Source organism: Falco cherrug, chromosome 5 (genome assembly GCF_023634085.1).
Source record: "Falco cherrug isolate bFalChe1 chromosome 5, bFalChe1.pri, whole genome shotgun sequence".
NCBI classification, from domain to species: Eukaryota; Metazoa; Chordata; class Aves; order Falconiformes; family Falconidae; genus Falco; species Falco cherrug.
In genome coordinates, this window is record NC_073701.1 from 82527721 (window position 1) to 82547440 (window position 19720).

At 43.1% G+C, this 19720-nt stretch overlaps 1 protein-coding gene across 5 annotated transcripts in view; it reads left to right on the forward strand.

Annotated features, from left to right (window-relative positions):
- Window positions 1–3686: 3686 nt before the first annotated feature.
- The window catches only part of PTPRZ1 (protein tyrosine phosphatase receptor type Z1), a 144804-nt gene continuing 128770 nt past the window's right edge, over window positions 3687–19720 (forward strand). For 3 of the 5 annotated variants that reach the window (XM_055712534.1, XM_055712535.1, XM_055712536.1), the window contains exon 1: window positions 3687–4225. In XM_055712534.1, coding sequence (XP_055568509.1) covers window positions 4168–4225 — 58 coding nt within the window. In that variant the 5' untranslated portion in view covers window positions 3687–4167. The remainder of the gene's footprint in view (window positions 4226–19720) is intronic. The other 2 variants (XM_055712537.1, XM_055712538.1) reach the window with 1 other exon arrangement.

Sequence of the window (19720 nt, forward strand, 5' to 3'; positions counted from 1 at the left end):
TAAAAAGGATTTGACAAATATCAAAGACAGCATGGAAAATGAAAACATTTACCACAACAGCAGAAGAACATAAATGCAACAAAAAATTGACATTATACTGAAAAAAACCAAACCATAAGCACTCAAAACAAGCTATGAAAAAAGCTGAACAAGACATGGAATGACTCACCCTGGAAAATAACAAGATTGTCACAATCCAAAGGAAAATACAGTATCAACACTAAAGAGAGGTTCACTTAGACTGAGAAAAATGTAACAATGGATAAAAAGAGCAGATTTGAAGAAAACATTCAGTATCAGATGAGGAAAAAAAGATGAAAATTAAAGAAAGTTAAAAAGAAATAAAAAGGAAAAGACTTATCAAACAAGGAAAACATTAACAGAGAAACTAAATAGGGACCAGTTTCTCATTAAGACTTGCTAATGTTCCATAAAATGATAAGTAGAAATATTATGTAATGAAAGAACAGCTTTATGTAAATCTGCAAAATATTTACTAAAGGGTATTGCAATGAGAATAAGTCATAATGCTAAGTCATCAATAAGAATACTAAGTTTTAAAGAAATAGAAAACCGCAATGTTAACTATAAGTCCTTTTCATGTCTGCTTGGTATTGTATCATTTTGTGGGTAATTTATAATTCACATGGGAGAAAGTGGAAACAATAATACAAATCACATTGTTAGAGCTAGTGAATTGATTTGCTTGACAGATTTCCTTATTTCCAAATGAATTTCAGTGATTTTGGCTTGATGCAGCACAAGCTAAAACATCATTACTTGACAGCTAAATGTGAAGGTGAACAGTGTCACCCTACCGCAGCCAAACATTTCCTAGACTATAGATAAAGTTTTTTCCCCAACCATTCTTCAGCGCAAGAACCAGAGGGGCAATTGTAGGAATTGGCCACTGCCCTGGTGTCTTTTCTAAACCACTGACACCTGTTCAAAGCAGCTGTGAACCATGATCACATCAGATATTATAATTTTATTCTTATTCTGACCAGATATGCATATGCACTGAAAGGCCAGAGATGAACCTTCTAATGAATCCTTATTATCTCTGTATTAGAGGTTACAAAACTGCAGTTAAGTGCACACAACTGCACGGTTGTGTTTTAAGGTGACTAAATTCTTGATGGAAAGGTTTCAAATGATGGAGAGTAGCACATTAACTGGTGATCTGTCCTAAATGTTTATCATTCACCTTGTAAAATATTACAGTGTGTTAACTACTGGAAGTGAAAGCTAACTAATGGTGCCATGACCATGTCAGGACCAGATTCTCTCTGAGTAGTAATTTACTATGGAAAACTAGGAAATAGTTGAACGCTGTGCTTGCCCTTCCATGTGGGCATGTTCACAATGGGTAACTCGTTCATGGTATGAACAAAAGGGGATTCTTAAAGAAACCTTGTAAGAAAGGGAGCACATCGACCTATCTAAAGTTCTTCTGCACTCACCTAACTAGGTAACCATGTTAGCAGGAGCCATTAGAGGCGATCCTTTAGCCTTGTCAGAGAGCGTCACAAAGTTTTGGCCAGAACTGAGAACCTGGAGATGAAAAGCTACCAATTGCTCAAAAGTTGGTCCCCACCAAGGTGGAGGGGGAACCTGGAAGCTGCTGCAAGCTCACACATACAACACAAGAGTTATGTCTACCTCTGGGCTTGAGAGGAAAGCCAAGCAGAGGTACAGCCTGAGTGCCATGCATTACTGCACTCCTGCAGGCATTGGCTTTATACTATATATTTGAGTAATACCTATACATACTGCTGTGCAATATTGTGTAATTCTTATTCCTACTAAGAAATTAAGCCAATGGCAAAATGCTGTTGGAGCGGGGGTTTAACTCAAATCTATTATCCATGGGTATTAGTAGTTTGTCTTGCGTGTGTTTGTGCATGTTTGCATGTGTATGGGTTTGGAAATCGCTACAGTTGTTTCCTGGCATCTAGGTTCCTTCAATAACATGAAAATCAGCTGACTAAAATCTTTAACAACATTTTCCCTTAGGACAATCCTAAAATAGTTTTTTATTGGTGGAGCTCAGCACATGGAAATTTTTTCTTCCTGTGATACCAGGAGCCCACTTAACGAGAACTGTCATTCAAAGTTAATCCTCCTCCTAATGAACTAACCTCTATTGTACGTAAACTCTGTAGTACCCTGAAAGATGCTGACCTTGCATGAGAAGACACGTCCTCAGTCTGCTTTCCAAATACAACCAAACTCCTGAGCATCTTAGCACTTTCTCCTCTAACTTCTGTTCACTCAGAAATTTCCAATTTGCTTCATGTTGAGTTAGCTCTATGCCGTCCCCAACAGTCAGGTAGAGCAGGTGGACATCAAAATGAAAAGCTGACACAGCACTTTTTTGTTTTCCTTGAAAGCCAAGCTGGCAGAAGCAGCTCCTGTGCCCGAGGACCAAGAGGCCTGGAATAGCAGGGTACCTATAAAGCACCAAGTGTTTTTACACTGAAGTTGCCGACCGTTAAAAGTCTCATCACAACTGTGCTGAGCAGACAGTTTCACTCCGATGGGAACAGTATCACAAACACAGAAACCATTCACACGGTTCCTGAGCCACACTGCACTTCAGTGGGCCTGGGGTGGAGCGGGAGCTTCTGTGTGTCACCCCACGGTCCCAAAGCCTAGAGGGTTTGTCAGGGGTGTTCCTAGCACACACACCCCCTTTCACACCAGGGCACCCAAGTGGGCTCAGCTCAGCCGGGAGGGCTGCGGGGAAGGTGGCCCCAGCCCAGCAGGCAGGGTGCCCGCTCCCTCCGGATCGGGGTGCTGCTCAGGGCGGGGGGGTGCCTGGCCGGAGCCCCTTGCTGAGACCCCCGGCCCGGCGCCCGCCCCGCCGGCACTGCCGCCCCCGCCCGCGCTCCCCCACCACGGGGCCCTGCTGTATGTTTCCCGCAATCTTCCACGTCTTGGCTGGGGGGTCGGGGTTTGGGGGCTGGTGGTTGCGGGTTTCTTTGGGGGGGGTGGCGATGATCTTGTTTTCTCTTCCCGAAGACAGGGTGCCAGCGCCCGCGCCCTGACCCACTTCTAAGGCAGATAATGACATGCTGCTGCTCCAGCCCCCTTCCCCCGCTCCGCCGCCAGTTCCCAGGGAACACGGATCATCCCGGCTTCCCGGCTCCGGGAGCAGCCCGCAAACGCCACCTACGTCCGAGGCGGCAGCGCTCACCAGCCCCGCCGGACGCCCCGCGACTATTCCCACGGTGACCCGCAGCGGCCAGCGCCGCCAGAAGCGGGCCCTTCCCTTCGGTCCCCGCCGCGCGACGGGGCGCCTCCGCCTCCCCGCGCTGCGGCACCCCCGCAGGGCTGCGCGGCCCCGCACCGCGCCGGCCCCCGAGACCCCGGCAGCCCCCCGCCGCCCCCTCCCCGCCGCCAGCGTCGGAACAAACTTTTCCCCGCACGCTGGTGGGGGGTGGCGGTGTCCCGGGGGGCTGCCCCCGCGCGGAGCCGCTCTCCCACACGCCGGCGCTGTGTTGGGGGCGGGGGGGGGGAGCTCGGCCGCGGGGCCACGCTTCGGGCGCGGTGACGTGACCCCCTCCCGGCCCCCGGCCCCCTCCCTGCCGCCGGCTGGGGGGTGTGTGGGAGGGGTGGGGTGCCCCTCCCGCCGCGGACGCACACGCACCCCCCACCCCACCCCCCGCATACACTCACCCGCGCGCGCCCGCCCAGCAGCGCGCGGTCTCCGCCCCCCCGCGCGCACACGCGCGCACACACACACACACACACACGCGCACACACAGACATACACACCGAGCGCCCGCGCGCACCCCCGCACACCCGCGCGCACAGCCCCGCGCACAGCCCCGCGCACAGCCCCGCGCAGGCACAGCCCCGCCACACGGCAGCGCGGCCGCTCGGCGCGGGGCGCGGCGCGCAGGGCGGCCTCCGGTGAGCCCCCGGCGAGCCCCGCGATGCGCTGAGCCGAGCCGCGGCCCCGCCAGCACCCAGCGCCGCTGATCCCGCCCGCCCGCGGCGTGGGGGCGGCCGCCGGGCGCGGAGCCGGCTCCCCGGCGGGGAGAGGCGCGGCTGCCCGCGGAGGCAGGCAGGCAGGCAGGCAGGCAGGCGGCTGAGAGGCAGGCAGGCAGGCAGGCGGGCAGGCAGGCAGACGGACGGGAGGAGGCAGAGGACGATTTGGACATGCTCATTCTAGGGCGCTTGGTTGCCTGCATCCAGCTCGTCTGTATCCTCAGAGTGGGTGAGTGATATTTGCGTGAATTCATCTTCGGGTTTCAGACCAACTTTTCTCCCCGGGCTCCGGTGGCGCTTTTCTCCCTCCGCTCCCTTTTGCGGGGAGCTCCAGGCGCAGTCGCCGGCCGTTCCACACCGTGAGAGCAGGCAGTCAGCACCACGGGTGGGCACGCTTCTCCTACCCCTTTTTGCCTCGGCCCCCTGCTGCCGGGCCCCGCGGATGCGCGGCACCCTCCGCCACCCCCGGCACAGGCGGCTTGCCCCGGCGGGGGCTCGCCAGCCCGCCCTGCCGCCGCTCCCGCAGCGCGCCCCGCTCCGCGCCGCGCCCCGCCGAGCCCTGCCGGGGTCCGACCCCGCCGGGCAGCCCGCACCCGCGGCGGCGTGGGGGTGCGCCTGTGGTGGGGGGGAGGGAAAAGCCCCGGCCAGCGGCACCGACATCGACCTTTCCTGTGGACGTGGGAGGGAAAGCCGTACCGTAGCCCCTCGCACGAACTGTTCCGGTGAGAACCGTGGATGGGTGCAGGATTTCCGTGGAAAAAAAAAAAAAAAAAAAAAAAAAAAAAAGACTCGTTCTCCGAGAACGGGCAACGTCCGTGGTTGCCCTCACACGAGGTGTAACTGTCGCCTCGAAAACCTGAATCCCAGTCGTGCCTTCACGTGGGACCTTGCATCCGGAATACGGATTCGCACATCGGGTTTTGGAGGACTAGTTACATAAGAGAATTAATTTTCAACTCATTCAGATCTGTGCGACTGGAGCGCATCCTGAGAACCGCGCAGCGGGTGCTGTTAAAAGTGCCGTCTGAAACACTTTGTTAAATACCAGGAGCGCAGGTGGCGGGATTTGTATCGCACTGAATGATCGTTCTGAATCTGTAAGCTTCTGTCACGTAGACCGCTAGAAAATACCAGTTGTTTGCTTGGATTTAGGTACGAGGAACTCGGAAGCTTCAGCTCATTGTGTGCAAAACCATCACGCGAGGGGTCCCCGTGTAAGCCGGCGCTAACCCACATTTTTCACCCAATAGGTGGTGCTGCTTCGGGCACCGCGGCACCCTGAAAACGGGGGTCGGTGTTGGGTTGCTGGGAGTAAAAACAATTTCGTACCGAGTTCAGCTAGTTAGAACTACTTCCTCAGATTTTGTCGTGTGGAAAATATTTTTACCTCCTTTCTGAAAGCATTGTGGAAAAATTCAACTGTAAATGTGATGAATGTAGCTAACTCAATTAAAATGTATGGATTTTGTAAGGGCATCAATAGCATTTTAAAGTTACTTTTAAAGAAACCTATTCTAAAAACACAGTACTTATTCTAATATAATTCTCTTATACTAGTTTGGCAAAGAATGGCCTGTCATAAAACTTGCGATGAGTTTTCATAACATCTTTCTTATGTTGCCAACCTGTTCCTTAAAGTCAGATATATTCCCAAGGCTATTTAACAGAAAAAATTAACATGTGGTTGTATATGTGTAGGGAGGTATATGAAGATGCAAGAGCACACATCAAGTATACCATGATACAATCGTAATGTAATACAACACAGTTCAGTTTTGTAGACTTAACTTCCATGTTCAGATGATCCTACACCATTGCCATCAATGCAAGACATAAACATAGCTTTTGTAATGAAACCTGTGGGGCTTTAGTAATTTCATCTGGTGTCTTTTTAGAAATAAGGTGGGTTTGTATAATGTAATATTCAAATACACAGTGTGCATGTGTACACTATATTGATGAATTTAGAAAACCTGACAGAATGGAAAAAGAAGGTTTTTTTACTCATACATAAGGTATAATGTAAGTGCACCTACTTCTGTTTTTTTCTCTAGACTGATACACTATTGTTTTCAAACCTGACCTGAGGGGACACAGTATGTCCCCTTTCTAGATGTGATGCATGATTTGGTCTCAATGATGGATCATTCTGAAGACTCAGGAGCTAGTCTGCTCAGTGCGTTCAACGACGTGATTGTTCCCAAGAATGAATATTGTGTACAGGCTATTTAGGCCGATTTAGTCAGATTTCATTTGAATATGGTCCTCTTTGAGTATCTCTCCATAATGAAAAAGGCTTTTATCTGATAGTATTAGTTCATAGGAGTAAATATTTTGTTAGAATTTTGACATTATTTCCTTTCATTTTTTCATAAAAAATAAAATCAGTGAATGCATACTACTGGTGTGTGGTTCCTAGGGCTTGGCGAGAGAGGAGGACTTGGTCGGACAGGATGGCTCTTACCATTTCGTATTTCTGGAACAGAAGAAACCAGACCCAGAGCTCTGTGAATGGGATGTTGCTGAAGAGCATGGTAGTCTGTCTGCCTTTGCATTCTGGAGACTGTGGTTACTAGTTTGAGGCTAGGCAACGTGTAGATCCTGGTCTCATTTGCTTGTAGTTTCAAAAAATGTTGAGTTCTTAGCTGGTCACGTACAGAGCTCTACAGGATGCCCTTTCCAATGAAACTGTTAGGGAGGTTTGCTGTTGGCTCTGGGAGATTCAGCAGGGAAATCTCAGTTTCATACATGTTCAGAAAAGACAAGGCGGTCAAATCAACCTCACTGAAGAAAAACCTGTAAGAGCAGACGGAGGCAAAAAGTTCTTAGGGGAATGACAAGACCATGACAGTTCATTCTCTGTGTTATTGAAGAAATGCTTAGGGCTTGATTCTAATGTCCCTGCTGAGATATGAATAGCACCTTCCTCCACAATGTTACTGAAGCCAAGTACTGATGTAATTATTTATGGAGCTGGGTATTATCTGAGTACTCTCAGTGAGTGCCATTCAGCAAAGTTCAATGAAACTACTTGTGGAGATGTTATTCAGTCACAAGTGAGGGCACACGAGAAGTCCTGTGTGATTATTTGTGGATACTGCAGTGTGGTTAGAATAGAGGTTTCCAATGAAGTTCTTTCTGTTGCTAAAATTAAAGAAAAAAAAAAAAAACCCTCTGTGAACAATTCACTTGCTTTTTGAGTTTTTTATTTTAAATGAGAAATATATCAATTTTTAATCTTTAGCCTGTATATATCCCAGGCTGAAGATATTCTTTGAAATTCTGCCCCAGCTTACTTATGTCCCAGCTTATGGTGTGTTTGGTATATCATCCTGAAAGTCAATGGAGTATGCCCTTTTTGTAGCTTTTATCTCATTCTGCTTACAGAAAAAAATACCTAGAGTCTTTTCAATAAGTAGACTATTTATGAATCTGTGTAGGCAAGAAAATGTTACTAGAAAAAAGAACATATTTTCACAAATTACATTATAATGGTGGCTAAATTTGAATCAAAGAGATGTAAATATTTAGGCAAGACTTACAAAATATTCCCTGCTCTCACTAGCAAAACATATGGGCAGTTTCCCAAAATAATGTAAAAAGTCTCTCCAAAATTAGCCCATCTGCACCTTACTAGTATCACTGTCTGACCTCAACCAGGGGTTTGCCTTTCAAAATGCAACTAATTAAACTATTAATTGTTTAATTAGTTGTGTCTGACTTCAGTTTTTCACTATGAAGGAAAGATCTCTCTCTCATTTTTAGGTTTTCTGGCATCCCAGTACCGTGACTTTATTACACAGAAGTTGCAACATTTCTCTAAATATTCTGATTTTTCTTATACAACTGCCATCAGGACTGTATTTCCAAGCTAGCACACAGCATACATCTCACTACCAACAAGAAAAGCAACTTCTCTGCATTCTTTACTGGATGGCCACAACAAATTATTTATGAGAATCTGAAGGATAGCACTGGCTCAGCTTTCTAAATCCAGTCACACTTCTGTTCATTCTCATGTCTGCATGTTTAGATTCAGTAAGCCCTTAGACCGTTGAAGGACTATGTGATCAAATCCTTCTTTTTTGCACTAAGCTCTTATTTTGACAGTTTTTTTGTAGGCCAGAAACTTGGCATACTTCAAACTCAATTACATCACAGTAATATTACTGTATATTATTTTTAGTGCTTTAGCATATTTTACACTCAAGATGACATGTTTCTATGGATAATGATACATAGTTCCTATGGAGAAATTTAGTCCTGCCATATCTGAAATATAAGCGCTAAAACAAAACTAAGAATTTTAGGACCGTTAAACCATCTATTTTAACCATCTGTATGTTATGCGGCTTTATACCATAGAGATTGATATATACCAAAACCTAAATATACAGTATGGAATTCTTTTAGGTTCAAATACTGGCAGGTATGAAAAGTTGTGCAGAAGTAAATAACATGTTAAAAGTTAGTGTCAATGTAACCTAATACTTATTCAACGCACTAGTCTGTAGGACGTAGCTAAAACAGTTACAGCTGTAGTTTCGAATGCAGAATCAATACAATGTATAAGAAGAGTTTTCTAAGTTGTACGTGGCATTACTGCACCTCTAAATACACTCTTCTTTCTGAATTCCTGGAGAGAAACTGAATAATACATCTAAAAATAAGGTGGTAATTTGAAACTATTATAATTATAATCTGGATTGTAAATCAGGGTGTTAATTTATGAATGTAGGCACTTGCCCATTTCTTAAGAAAGGCGATTTCCTTCATTTTCTGTGCTCATCATTTAAATGGTCACTTCCCACTATGAGTTCTCTAATTAGGAATGTAAGGGTGAACAGATTCTGTTCTTTCGCTGACAATTTCAATTCCTCTTCAAACGTGCCGTGCTTCTCAGTATTCCCCGTAGGGCTGGAAGTCTGCAGCAGTTCCGGAGCCCCCTGCTCCCATTTAACAGCTCGATTCTCACAGCTTCGTGCACCATTTATGTGGCTTTCTTGTATGAGACATCCTTTGGCTATTCAATAAGCTTCTTTTCCCATAAAGACAAAAGTTACCTTTTTGAATACATGTCAAGGCTTCTGCATTAGAAAGATAAATCAACAGGAAGAAAAGAACTTACAGTATTAAAACCAAAATCCACTAAATGAAAGATAGCAAATTTTTCAAAGAGGCTGGAACTGTAAATGAAACTTGGCTCCAGCAGGTTGTTGAGGAACTGTTGGCAGCAGAGTACTTTTGCAGGAAGGTATGGGCAGGTGGCTCGTTGAATACAAATTGCTGATGTCTGTCAGTTCAGTCTTGAGGCTCAGGTGGAAATAACTAGAGAGTTTAGAAACAGGGTGAGGGTTTATTTTACTTACTTTGCATCACTTGCTGATATGTGGCACTATCTGGTTGAGGTGAAATAATAGACTTTTTAAGAAAAATGGGCAGTGTGTGAAAGTGTCATGGATTATTCTAGATGAGGCATGCTTTTCCAAAGCTCATGTTGCCTTCTGCTTCTTGCCCATACTTGACTTCTTTGATCCACCAGACGTAGCTATATTTCACCATAGAAATCATTATTTTTCATTACTAATTAAGACTCCAGGGGCTATTGTTTGAGTTAGCTAATTTCAGAAATCGTCATTGTGGTAAAAGTCCTGTGGGTGAGAAAATACTATCCAACAACTGATACGGAAAGTTCAGCACTGGAAGTAGGATGCTGGTAGAGCTCAGGTGCCTGATCCCAAAATTTTGATTAAAAGGGTCCCTGACTCAGCTAGTGCCTTTCAGGGCTTCCAGGGAAGCTTTCAGACAGTTCCACTTTTTCATGTGCCTTACCTGACCCTATTATGTGCATCTTAGTGTCTCTTTCCCTGCTAAATTTAATTGGGATCCAAAGCCAAATGTTCTTTCAGATGACTTCTGACTTCTCTGATCCCTGATTTAGGGCTTCCCTAAATGGATGCTAACAGGATCAGGTGTCTTGATCTGCCTGCTGCTGCTGCTTTTGCTTAAGACAAAGGAGAAGGTGAAGGCTATGCCACCTTATGTTGTGTCCCAGCAACTGAAGTGTTTTACCAAGACAGTCTAGAGGGAAGACCTGTTCTGAGCTAAAAGGATTTGAACCTACGTCTCCTGTCTCCAAACATTAGGTTTTGTCAAATGAGAGGACTCTTCATACATCTTGTTAAGATGAAGCATTTTGGCTTTCTTCTTTTTCTTTTTTTCTTCAAACAAAGGTCAAGGGCTAGGAATTGCAGGGAAGGAACAGGGAGAACAAAAAATACCAATTATGCCACTGCATAAAATCATAGCTAACCTACTTCTTAAATAGTGTGTATGCTTATGCTCCCCTCATTTCATAAAGGGTACAGCAGACTTGTAAAAAAAAGTAAGAAAATGGCAACAGGGAATATCACAGGTATGTTTTGAGGAATAACTAAATAAGCTAGGACTACCTGTCAAGAAAAAAAGACAACTTAAGAGTTTGTTTTGTAGAGCATTGGGAACTCACGAGTGATGGGAATCCATCCTCCACTGACTCTTCCAATATAAGAGAAAGGGGACAGCAAACGACAGCAGTAGGAGCCAGATTTTAAAATAAATAAAAGAGTAATTCTTCCTGCAACAGGTGATAGGTCTGTGAAACTCTAATGTAGGCTGCTGTAAGAGCAGAATGTTTTGAGAGGATACTGGACGATCCTGAAAAAGAAACCTACTGAGGGTTGCTAAGCAGATGGAAACCACATCCATTTCAGAAATTTTTGGAGCTGGAAACAGAGCCTGGGAGAGTTTGCAAGGACATTTTCAGGCATATCACATAAGCTTACTTTTTTCTTACTGTTCTTAAGCATCTGCTTCGGGCTTTTGGACGCTGGACTCTGAATTGATAGGATAGTACAGCAAGAGAGGAAATACAAGTTCTTATGCCGGCTCCTACTCAGCATTTCATTATCCCCTTGCTGGATATAATGCATAAATCACTACCCCTGCCTCTTCCCTGGTTGTGCTCTAAAAAGAGCAGGTTTTGCTCATTTCTTTGAAAGCTCCAGATACTTGCTCTCAGAAGGGAATTCTAGACCGCACTTCTGAAGGACCAGTCTCTCAAGGGGTGGGCAGAGCTCAGATGCATTTCCACCAACTCAGCATTTTACATTAGCTGTCCTGGGCAGCTGAATACCATTTGGGCAAACCAGTTGCTTGTTACTGCGCTCAGCTGCCTAGCTCACCTACAGACAGTGTAGGAGCCTGAACTTCAAGGCTCTGGAGCCTACTGCTGGTGCCTAGCAGGTGGGTGATTCAGCTGAAAGCCATCTTGCATCTGGGCTTTTGTTTAAGTCGGGGCTCTTGAACATATTATTTATGCTAGCACCTTCAGATTTAGCAGCTAAAATCCAGTCTGGATGTGGCTTGGCTACTTGCTGTATAAAAAGCAGTATTTCTCTCTCTACATTTTTACAATATCTAGTTAGACATGCAAGTTAACTATTTTTTTTCCCTATAACCCTTTATGTTTTGCTAACCTTAGAGACGGTAGTTGCTGGGTGGATTTTCCGTGTGATGTTGAAATATTAAAGATCCTACTGTGCAGATGGCATTTAGCAGTTTACATTTCTGTATAAAGGTATCAGGACTGCTTATCTGACTAGTGAGAGATTTCATTAAGACTTTTCAGGAGCAGTAGATCTGTTAGTACTCTGAATTTTCATCCGTGTTGCCAAAAGGTTCTTGCTAAATACTGGATTACCTGAAGGCTGAAGTGTAAAGCAGGCAGCATTTGAAGAGGTATCCATCATCACTGCCTTACCTATCTGTTTGCTAATGTAGGGTAACAGTAGAAGCAGTGAAGAGTTGATTAAACAATAACATCAGAAGGGGTGAAATAAAAGACATCTAGAGTACTCTTACCATATTGAAATAACTTTACAAAATTGGTCTTTGAAAGGCTGTTTTGTCAAATTCTGTTAGGGCATTTACAGAAACTTCCTTCAGAAGTGCGGTCTAGAATTCCCTTCTGAGAGCAAGTATCTGGAGCTTTCAAAGAAATGAGCAAAACCTGCTCTTTTTAGAGCACAACCAGGGAAGAGGCAGGGGTAGTGATTTATGCATTATATCCAGCAAGGGGATAATGAAATACTGAGTAGGAGCTGGCATAAGAACTTGTATTTCCTCTCTTGCTGCACTATCCTATCAGTTCAGAGTCCTGCCTCCGAAAGCCCGAAGCAGATGCTTAAGAACAGTAAGAAAAAGAAAGAAAAAAAATGTTGCATAAAAATAAAATAAATTACCTGTATCTTAGTGAATGAAGACCTTAAGTTTCTGTAAATGCCCTAACAGAATTTAACAAAGAATTCCTGACTCATTTGAAATTTCCTTGGAAATCATAATATGTTCTTTATTTGGGACAGGTTTTTTTAGTGTTTTTATAAGCTATCCAGGCCAAATCAAAACTTTTCATAAAGTAAATGGAAGGATTTATTGACTTCATTAAGATTTAGACTGGTTTGTATCATAATTCTTAAAAGTACACTTTTCCAAATATAGTGTTGTTTTTCAAAGCTGTCAAAGCCTTGGAAAAGAAAAAAATTTAATGTTCTGCAGGGGCAACATATTGAAGAAACTGAAAGCCTTTTGAAAGCTAAAGCAAGCACTCTGAGGAAAAATTAAGTCTTTAAAATCAGTATTTTAAAAAAAGACTTGATTCTTCAATTGCTTTATATGTGGAACTCCATGATTTCAGCAGACATTCCCATAAAGAAAAACATCTGCTTTCTTAGACTTAATAGCTAATGATGAGGGTAACAGCTGGCTTGATTAAAGTGACCTAATATTACTCCAGGCAGTGTCTTCTAGCTCCATCCCCAAACTGACCAACTGTGTTTAATCTATTTCTAGCCCTTTGGAAAAATACTTTTTTCTGATGAAGAACACATTCCAAGTGTTGTTTCTATAATTTTCTCTTGTTAACTCTTACTCTGATAGGTGTGTGTAAATACGGTAATTAACAAATTTGGCAGGCTGGGACTTCCTGGGAGGCTGAGGAGCCTTCTGCCAAGCTCCCTGGAGCACTGCTGTTAGGGGTGTGGGACATTTCACGTTACGTGGTACCCTCACCACACAGCCCATCCACCCATCACCTGCACGGGTTGGGGTGAGTCCTGCGTGGTCTGTGCCTACCTTGTTCTTTGTAATCTTTGATTTTTTTTTCAGAGCAGCTTTGCATTTCATGTGTCTTGCAATGTTGCAGAGAAATCCCAAGGAACCAGGTTCTGTTTGGATTTTTGTGTTTTGTTTTGTTGGGGTGTTTTTAACACACCTTAGGTTTGTGTTAAAAAAAACCACGTGTATCGCTGTAGATACGCAGATCACAGTAGAGTTACTTCTGGCTCATATTGATGGAACTGTGTGTGAATAAATCCTGGATGAGCATCAAGGAGAAAAAGATCCAGAAGAGTCATTTAAGTTTTAGGATAGTGCTGACACAAAACCGAATTGGTATAAACTGGCAGTGTACAAATTTAAGCTGGAAATTAGAAGAAGGTTCCTAACCGTTACAAGCAGTAGAATTTTGGAAAGTCTTTCCAATGGCAATAGTAGGGGTAAAAAGCCAACCTCTTTTTTTTTTTTTTTTTTTTTTAAGAATAAAGTATCATGTTTTTTGCAAGATCCTGTGGCTTCTGCAATAGCAGAGAACCCCATCAATGATCCAGGAGTCTCTGCCCGTGGGTACCATGGTACAATTTCAACTGTGCTAAATAAGAAAACAAAGCAATGTGTGCTTGGCTGTGCCAGCCAGCTGCCTGCTGCTGAAACCACATAAACCAGTCATTCCTCAGGGTGGACTGATACAGTTGTAGGCTGAGGTACTGGGGACTGAGCGGTCACTTAGCATCTCCAGTACCCCTCAGCATTTCAAACTGCACTGAGTAGTGGAGCATCGTTAATCTATCCAGGAAAAGAAATAGTCTAATACAAAGTCAGGAGACTTAAAAATGCATGTTTTCAGTTTAATTATTGTATTTTGAGGCTGTGGACAGTTCGCTGTTTTAAATGAGATTACTTATACAAGCACAAGGTAAGAAAACTCCTTTAAAGAGAAGTATTAGAAATCTCATGTGGTTGTATGACTTCAGGAGGGTGGGGGTTTAGTTAAAATACTAGTCATTAGAAGGTCTTTGAGAACTGGCAGCGCTCTCACTTTCTCACATGGTATGACCATAGGAAATTTCAATTAATTATATTTCAGTGTCAGATTTTACATTGGCTGAATTCTGAGAGTATTCTCAGGTTTGTTCACTCATTTCTCATTAATCCTCTCAATGTCCTCTTCTCACATTCCCCTGTAAATGGTTTGGCCTCCGTGACAGCTCCGTGAGCTCTCTGCTTGCTATCTGCATGTTTCTCCAAAGAAGAAACAGTTATGTGTTAGTCTGCTAATGTAAAGTAACTCCTGCAAGTTATTTTACTCAAGCTTTAAGGGTCCTCCTTGACAAGTTTCTGCCCCCCTTTTAACATGTATTTCTTACATATCTGATCAATTCCTCTTTGCTGTTTCTTCCTGTATGTTGTGTTACCACTGACTTTCTCCCCTTCTTTATTTGGGATGATAAAAAAAGGGATTCATATTTTTCTTGCTGCTTTATCTGTATGTTAAAAAAACCCCAAACACATAAATCGATATGACACTAACCAAACAGAGGATTAAAAACATGTAAATTCCTTAGGTTTTTTCTCTGTGAGTTTTATTTTCTGCACAGTTGTCTAATCACTTAGAGGTTTAGTTTTTGGTATCTCATGATGACAGAGGAAGCAGATTTCTGTATTTAACATATGTATGTATATATTTGAGCAGAGGTCAAGGCAGTATTGCATTCAACAGAATTCATTCAGGAATACTTAGACTAGAAATTATTCTTTCAATTCATTAGTGAAAAATGCATCCATACAAAAAAACTAAAAGGTAGCTTCCCATGATCTGAGTACTTTTCAGTCTTCTCTGGTTTGTGCTGTCCACTGTAGGATTTGTAACGTGTGAATCAGCAGAGAAAATATGTTTCCATGTGGCAGGAGTCTTCACTGTCAGTGTGGGAAATTCCAGCCTTTTTGTGTGTGGTGATAAGGCTGTGAAACAAAATCTGCTAAAGATTTGTCTGAGTAGTGGCTGGACTCATGGGGGTAAAGATGACAACAGGAATGCATATATACTCTTCATTAGGGATATGTGCACATCTTAAATGCTCTGATTAGCTTTTGCAGCTATTTAAGTGTTTACAGTAGAAGAGATTAATCACATTAAAACAAATTGCAAGTGCAATGTAGAGCAGATTAAAAATACCCTTATTGGCCTGCTAAATGGAAGAAGGCAGGTTCAGCTAAATCGGGTGAAGTTAATAAGGTGGTGATGCTCAGTGGATAGTTTCAGGCTACATGCAGTTGAGTGAAACATAAGAAAATGTATATGGAGCAACCAGAAAATGTAGTCTTATTTTTGGCAAATAAGGTAATGTGAATTAATATGAATTAATCAGCTTTTTCTAATATCTACACATTCTCTTACAATTGTATACAATGCATTTGAATAAAACTGTAATCCAGGTTTTCATGGAAAAATTATAATTATTGAGGGAGTTTTGTTTATTAGTTAATGAATTCCTTGGATGTGCAAATTTCTACACATATGAAACCCTGGTACCCTGAAATCTGCAGTTCACTTGAAAGCAACAGGAAATTCCACCCACTCAGAGTAGCTTTACGGATAAATCAAAAAAGAGGTTTAGTTCCCTTGCAGTGGAACTCAAAATGCTGGGTTAGGCATCCTGCTTGTCACGTACAGAGCATGAGAGTTACAGGCACCTAGACTGGGATTCATAGCAGCCAGCATATCCAGTGCTAGGACACACAAGCCTGGCTGGTAAAATAAAGATCAGTGTAGATAAGAAAGTGTTAAAAAGCAACAAACTGAGAGGTGCCTCTTAGGGCCACATATTAGAAATAACTATGCTGAAACATCTTGCTTAGATGGCTAGACTTGACAAAAAGTATCTTGGAATTCAGAATTATCATACTCCTCTTAGAACAGCTGTAAGATGTTGATACCGGAGACTTCTCATAATTATCTAGTAGTACAACATTGGCTAAAGAAACAGAAGATGGCAATCCTAAACATTTCCCACGTAAGGGAGTCTGAACCACGGCTGTGGAGAGCATTATTATCCACAGGATGATAAGGCACAGGGTTTGAGGGTGGACAGCAGTGCTATCTCTACCCAGGCTGAAGATGGGAATAGTAGAAAAGTTTGAAAGAGGAAACCCAACTATCCATTCTAACAGGCAAGGTAAAGCGGTCCAGCACAGCGTTTCCAGATGCTGGACTAGATTTTCACCCTCCTTTCTTCACTGTGCGCCTGGTACTCTGCCCAGCAGCAGCAGCTGCTGCCGCATGCAACCAGCAAACCCCTGGTCTCCTAATTCTGTGGCCCCCCACCACGTGCCCCCGTAATCACTGTCTTTCTGTGGCTGCAGTAGTGCATCTCTCTGCTGGGACAGATGCAAATGTGGACAGAGGCATTTGGCTGCAGAGGCAGCCTGTACTGCTGGAAGGGTTACTCTGTCTGTGATGGGGGATAGGAGGCAGGCCAGAAAATGTGGTCTGTAGGCTGGATAAAAGCCTTGGATCAGCAGTTGGACCATGCTGGGCTATGACTGTCAGTGTAGGGAATGAGACAGGGTTCTAGTCCCTGTCAGTTTGGTTATTTGTCTTTTATCTAGCTGCTATCCAACATAAAAACCACCAGGATTTCTGTTGTCTCCTGTAACTTTGAAACCTGCTGAAGAATGCTACTGTATCTCCTGGATGGGTCAGTGATGCTTACCTAGGTCTTCCGGGCATCTCTGAATAGCCACCTACTTACCCTGGATCCATGAAGTCTGTGCATTTTTCAGTCTTGGACCAGTTCCTGGTTTGGTTTTTTTATGTTGCAGAAACGGAACCAGTTAGACACAAAAGTGTATTGTATGTATCCCAGAAAATAAAACCGTGTAGCTGTATCGTTAGTCTGTGTAGGAAATGTGTGCATTTGCACCACCCCTGTTGGAATAGCGGGAGATTTTCTGCCACAGGCAGGTATGGCAACCGAGTGAGCAACAGCTGCAGTGTCCTGGAAGAAAACACAGCATGTGCTCCCTTTTGCAGCAAATCAGCTGCTTTAGATGGCACAGAGACAACACATTCATTTCCCCGGTGAGTCACTAAGCCTCCCTAAAGCGTGTATCTCCAAGGCTTTCAGCTGAGGTGGAGCATATTACATTGCTCCCAATACAGGCAAAACCTTAAAGGCTTAGTCAAACCTATAATTAATTAACGCTTCTGTAACACTTAGAAGATAGAACTCACTAGATGAGCTCTAAGGCTGCTGTTAATGATTTTAAATCCATGAAGCAACTTCCTAAAAAACCTTTGAAATTGGCAATTAGAATGTTCTGTCTTAGATGGAAAAGCTTTGATCACTCCAGAGCAGGAAATAAATGCATGACTTAAACTGGAGAGATACAGTGACAGAACAGTGGCAAACTGCTAAATACACTGACGTGGCAGAGGGCCAGAGGAAGATTTGCTGTTGTTCCTTCCAGAATTCCATTTGAAGCCATTTCAGTATTTCTGTATTGCATGAATAACTCTGAAAGCTCTAGGAAGTCTGTGCTTGCATGTATTTAGAGTCTGAAGATAAGACTTACTTGAAGAATTTTACTTTCATGCCCTTTTCACTTTTTTTTTTTTTTTTAAAATCTATGCATTTTCAAGGCTATATTCTGATGCAGTGCTAGGAATGAACCTAACTAAAATATTCTGACCTGTCCTGTCTTATGTTCCAACACAGATATTTTAGTAAATTTTTTTTAAAAGTGACGAAAATGTGTCTGAAAGCCTATTGTTTTCTGTTCAAGGATAGGAATATTTTGTAAAGAAACTGACAAACTGTAGTCTAGAAGCTTGATTTTTGCCGTTTTGTGTTACAAGAGCAAAATACGTGAAACTGTCTTTGCTTGACTAGTGCTGGTTGTGGGTTCAGCAATGACATCCACCAAACTGTTACCCTAGCTTTTCGATTTTTCATGAGGTAATTAAAATTTAAGAGGTTCTTTGGTATAAAGCAGTTTGTCTTTGTAAACTTTCTGCACTTCCTCAGATAACTTCCAGTTATTCATGGATAGAAGGAAAGAAATAAGAACATTTTAAGAAAACAAATAGGTGTTATTGAAAGGCTGTTTTTAAGGGTGTATGGATATTTTTAAGCTAGTGTAGTACTGGCACGTGCAAATAAGATGTACCTGTTGAAGTAATAGTCAGAAACATTTTCTTTACCTTGATTAATTGCTTAATAAATTCTCCCTAATATACGTTTGAATGAAAAATACTCTTCAGTTGCTTCTTAAAGGAACAAATATAATTGTAATGGGTTTATATCACAATAACAAAACAGTCACATCCAAATAAAATGAAGGGGAAAATCTCACTGCTTGTCCATAAGCTTTCCACTGAGGGATTAAATGTTAGTACTATGCCTGTTGATGCAATACCAATATACTTCAGAAATTTGAGAAACATTTGAAGAATATATAACTAGTTACGGGAAATACAGCCATTTAATTTACTCATACTTATTTCATTGCATGGACAGATTAATCCTCTAACTGGGATTTTACACGTGTCGGATGTTTAAACAAGAATGGGGTCTAAGGTTAAACTGACATGTGGAGATGCTGTATAGTCAGGAAATTGCTATCATTTTTTATTTCTGTATTGATGACATCTAAGTGCATTTATCAGTGGCCAGGGTTTCATTGCTTAAGGTACCATATGAACACAGAGCAGGAATATGACACCTGCCCTATGGAATTTAGAAATAAAATGCAAAGAGAGAAGCTGATAGGACAGAGAAGATGGGAGGAACTGCTAAGGAAGAAATCATACATTAGTCAGTACAAAAAGCAGTTGAGTTGGGGAAGCAGAAATCTGTCACGTCTTTTCTAGCTATTCTGCAAGTGAGAGTTTTCAAAGAGGTATTGAATAGGTCTCTGTTCCTCATCTGTAAGGTAGAGGTAGTAGTACTTTACTCAAAGGTGTTTTATGTGAACAAGAGCATGTTCACATTTCTAAAGCTCTTTCAAGAGAAGAGAGGTTAGCTCCAAGCCTTGTTGCAAGTCAGAGTGGTGCGGCGAGGCACTTCTGCAGGTGGCCTTGGTGGTCTCTGTGGGACCTAAAGCACGCGGGTGGGCAGGTGGGTGTGCAGTCACCTGGAGCCGCTGGCGCAGCCCCTTTGCATGCCATGTAAGCCCAAAGCAACACTTACAGGTGAGGAGACCTAATATATTCTAGTGATTCAATAGGAAACTGAAAATCCTGAGACGTGGGAACTGAACCTGGCAGACAATGTCTGGTCAAGCATGTCATTTTACATCCTTTGCCACCGTTTGCTGTCTGCAAAGCTGAGACAATATCCCTATACTTTCTGAAGTCAGTTCAGGAGCGAAAGCACTGCATAAATAGTGGGTTGTGCAGACAGTACAGCGTGAGCATGCGAGCACTGGCATGTGAGGAGCTGAGGTATGTTGCTTCTGATGACATGATGGCCTTTTCAGCATTAGCATAGCCTTCCAACTGGTGTATAGCTGCACTTAGGTGAGGCTTCATGTACATTTACACCTGACAACATGGGTCAGAATAGCTGAC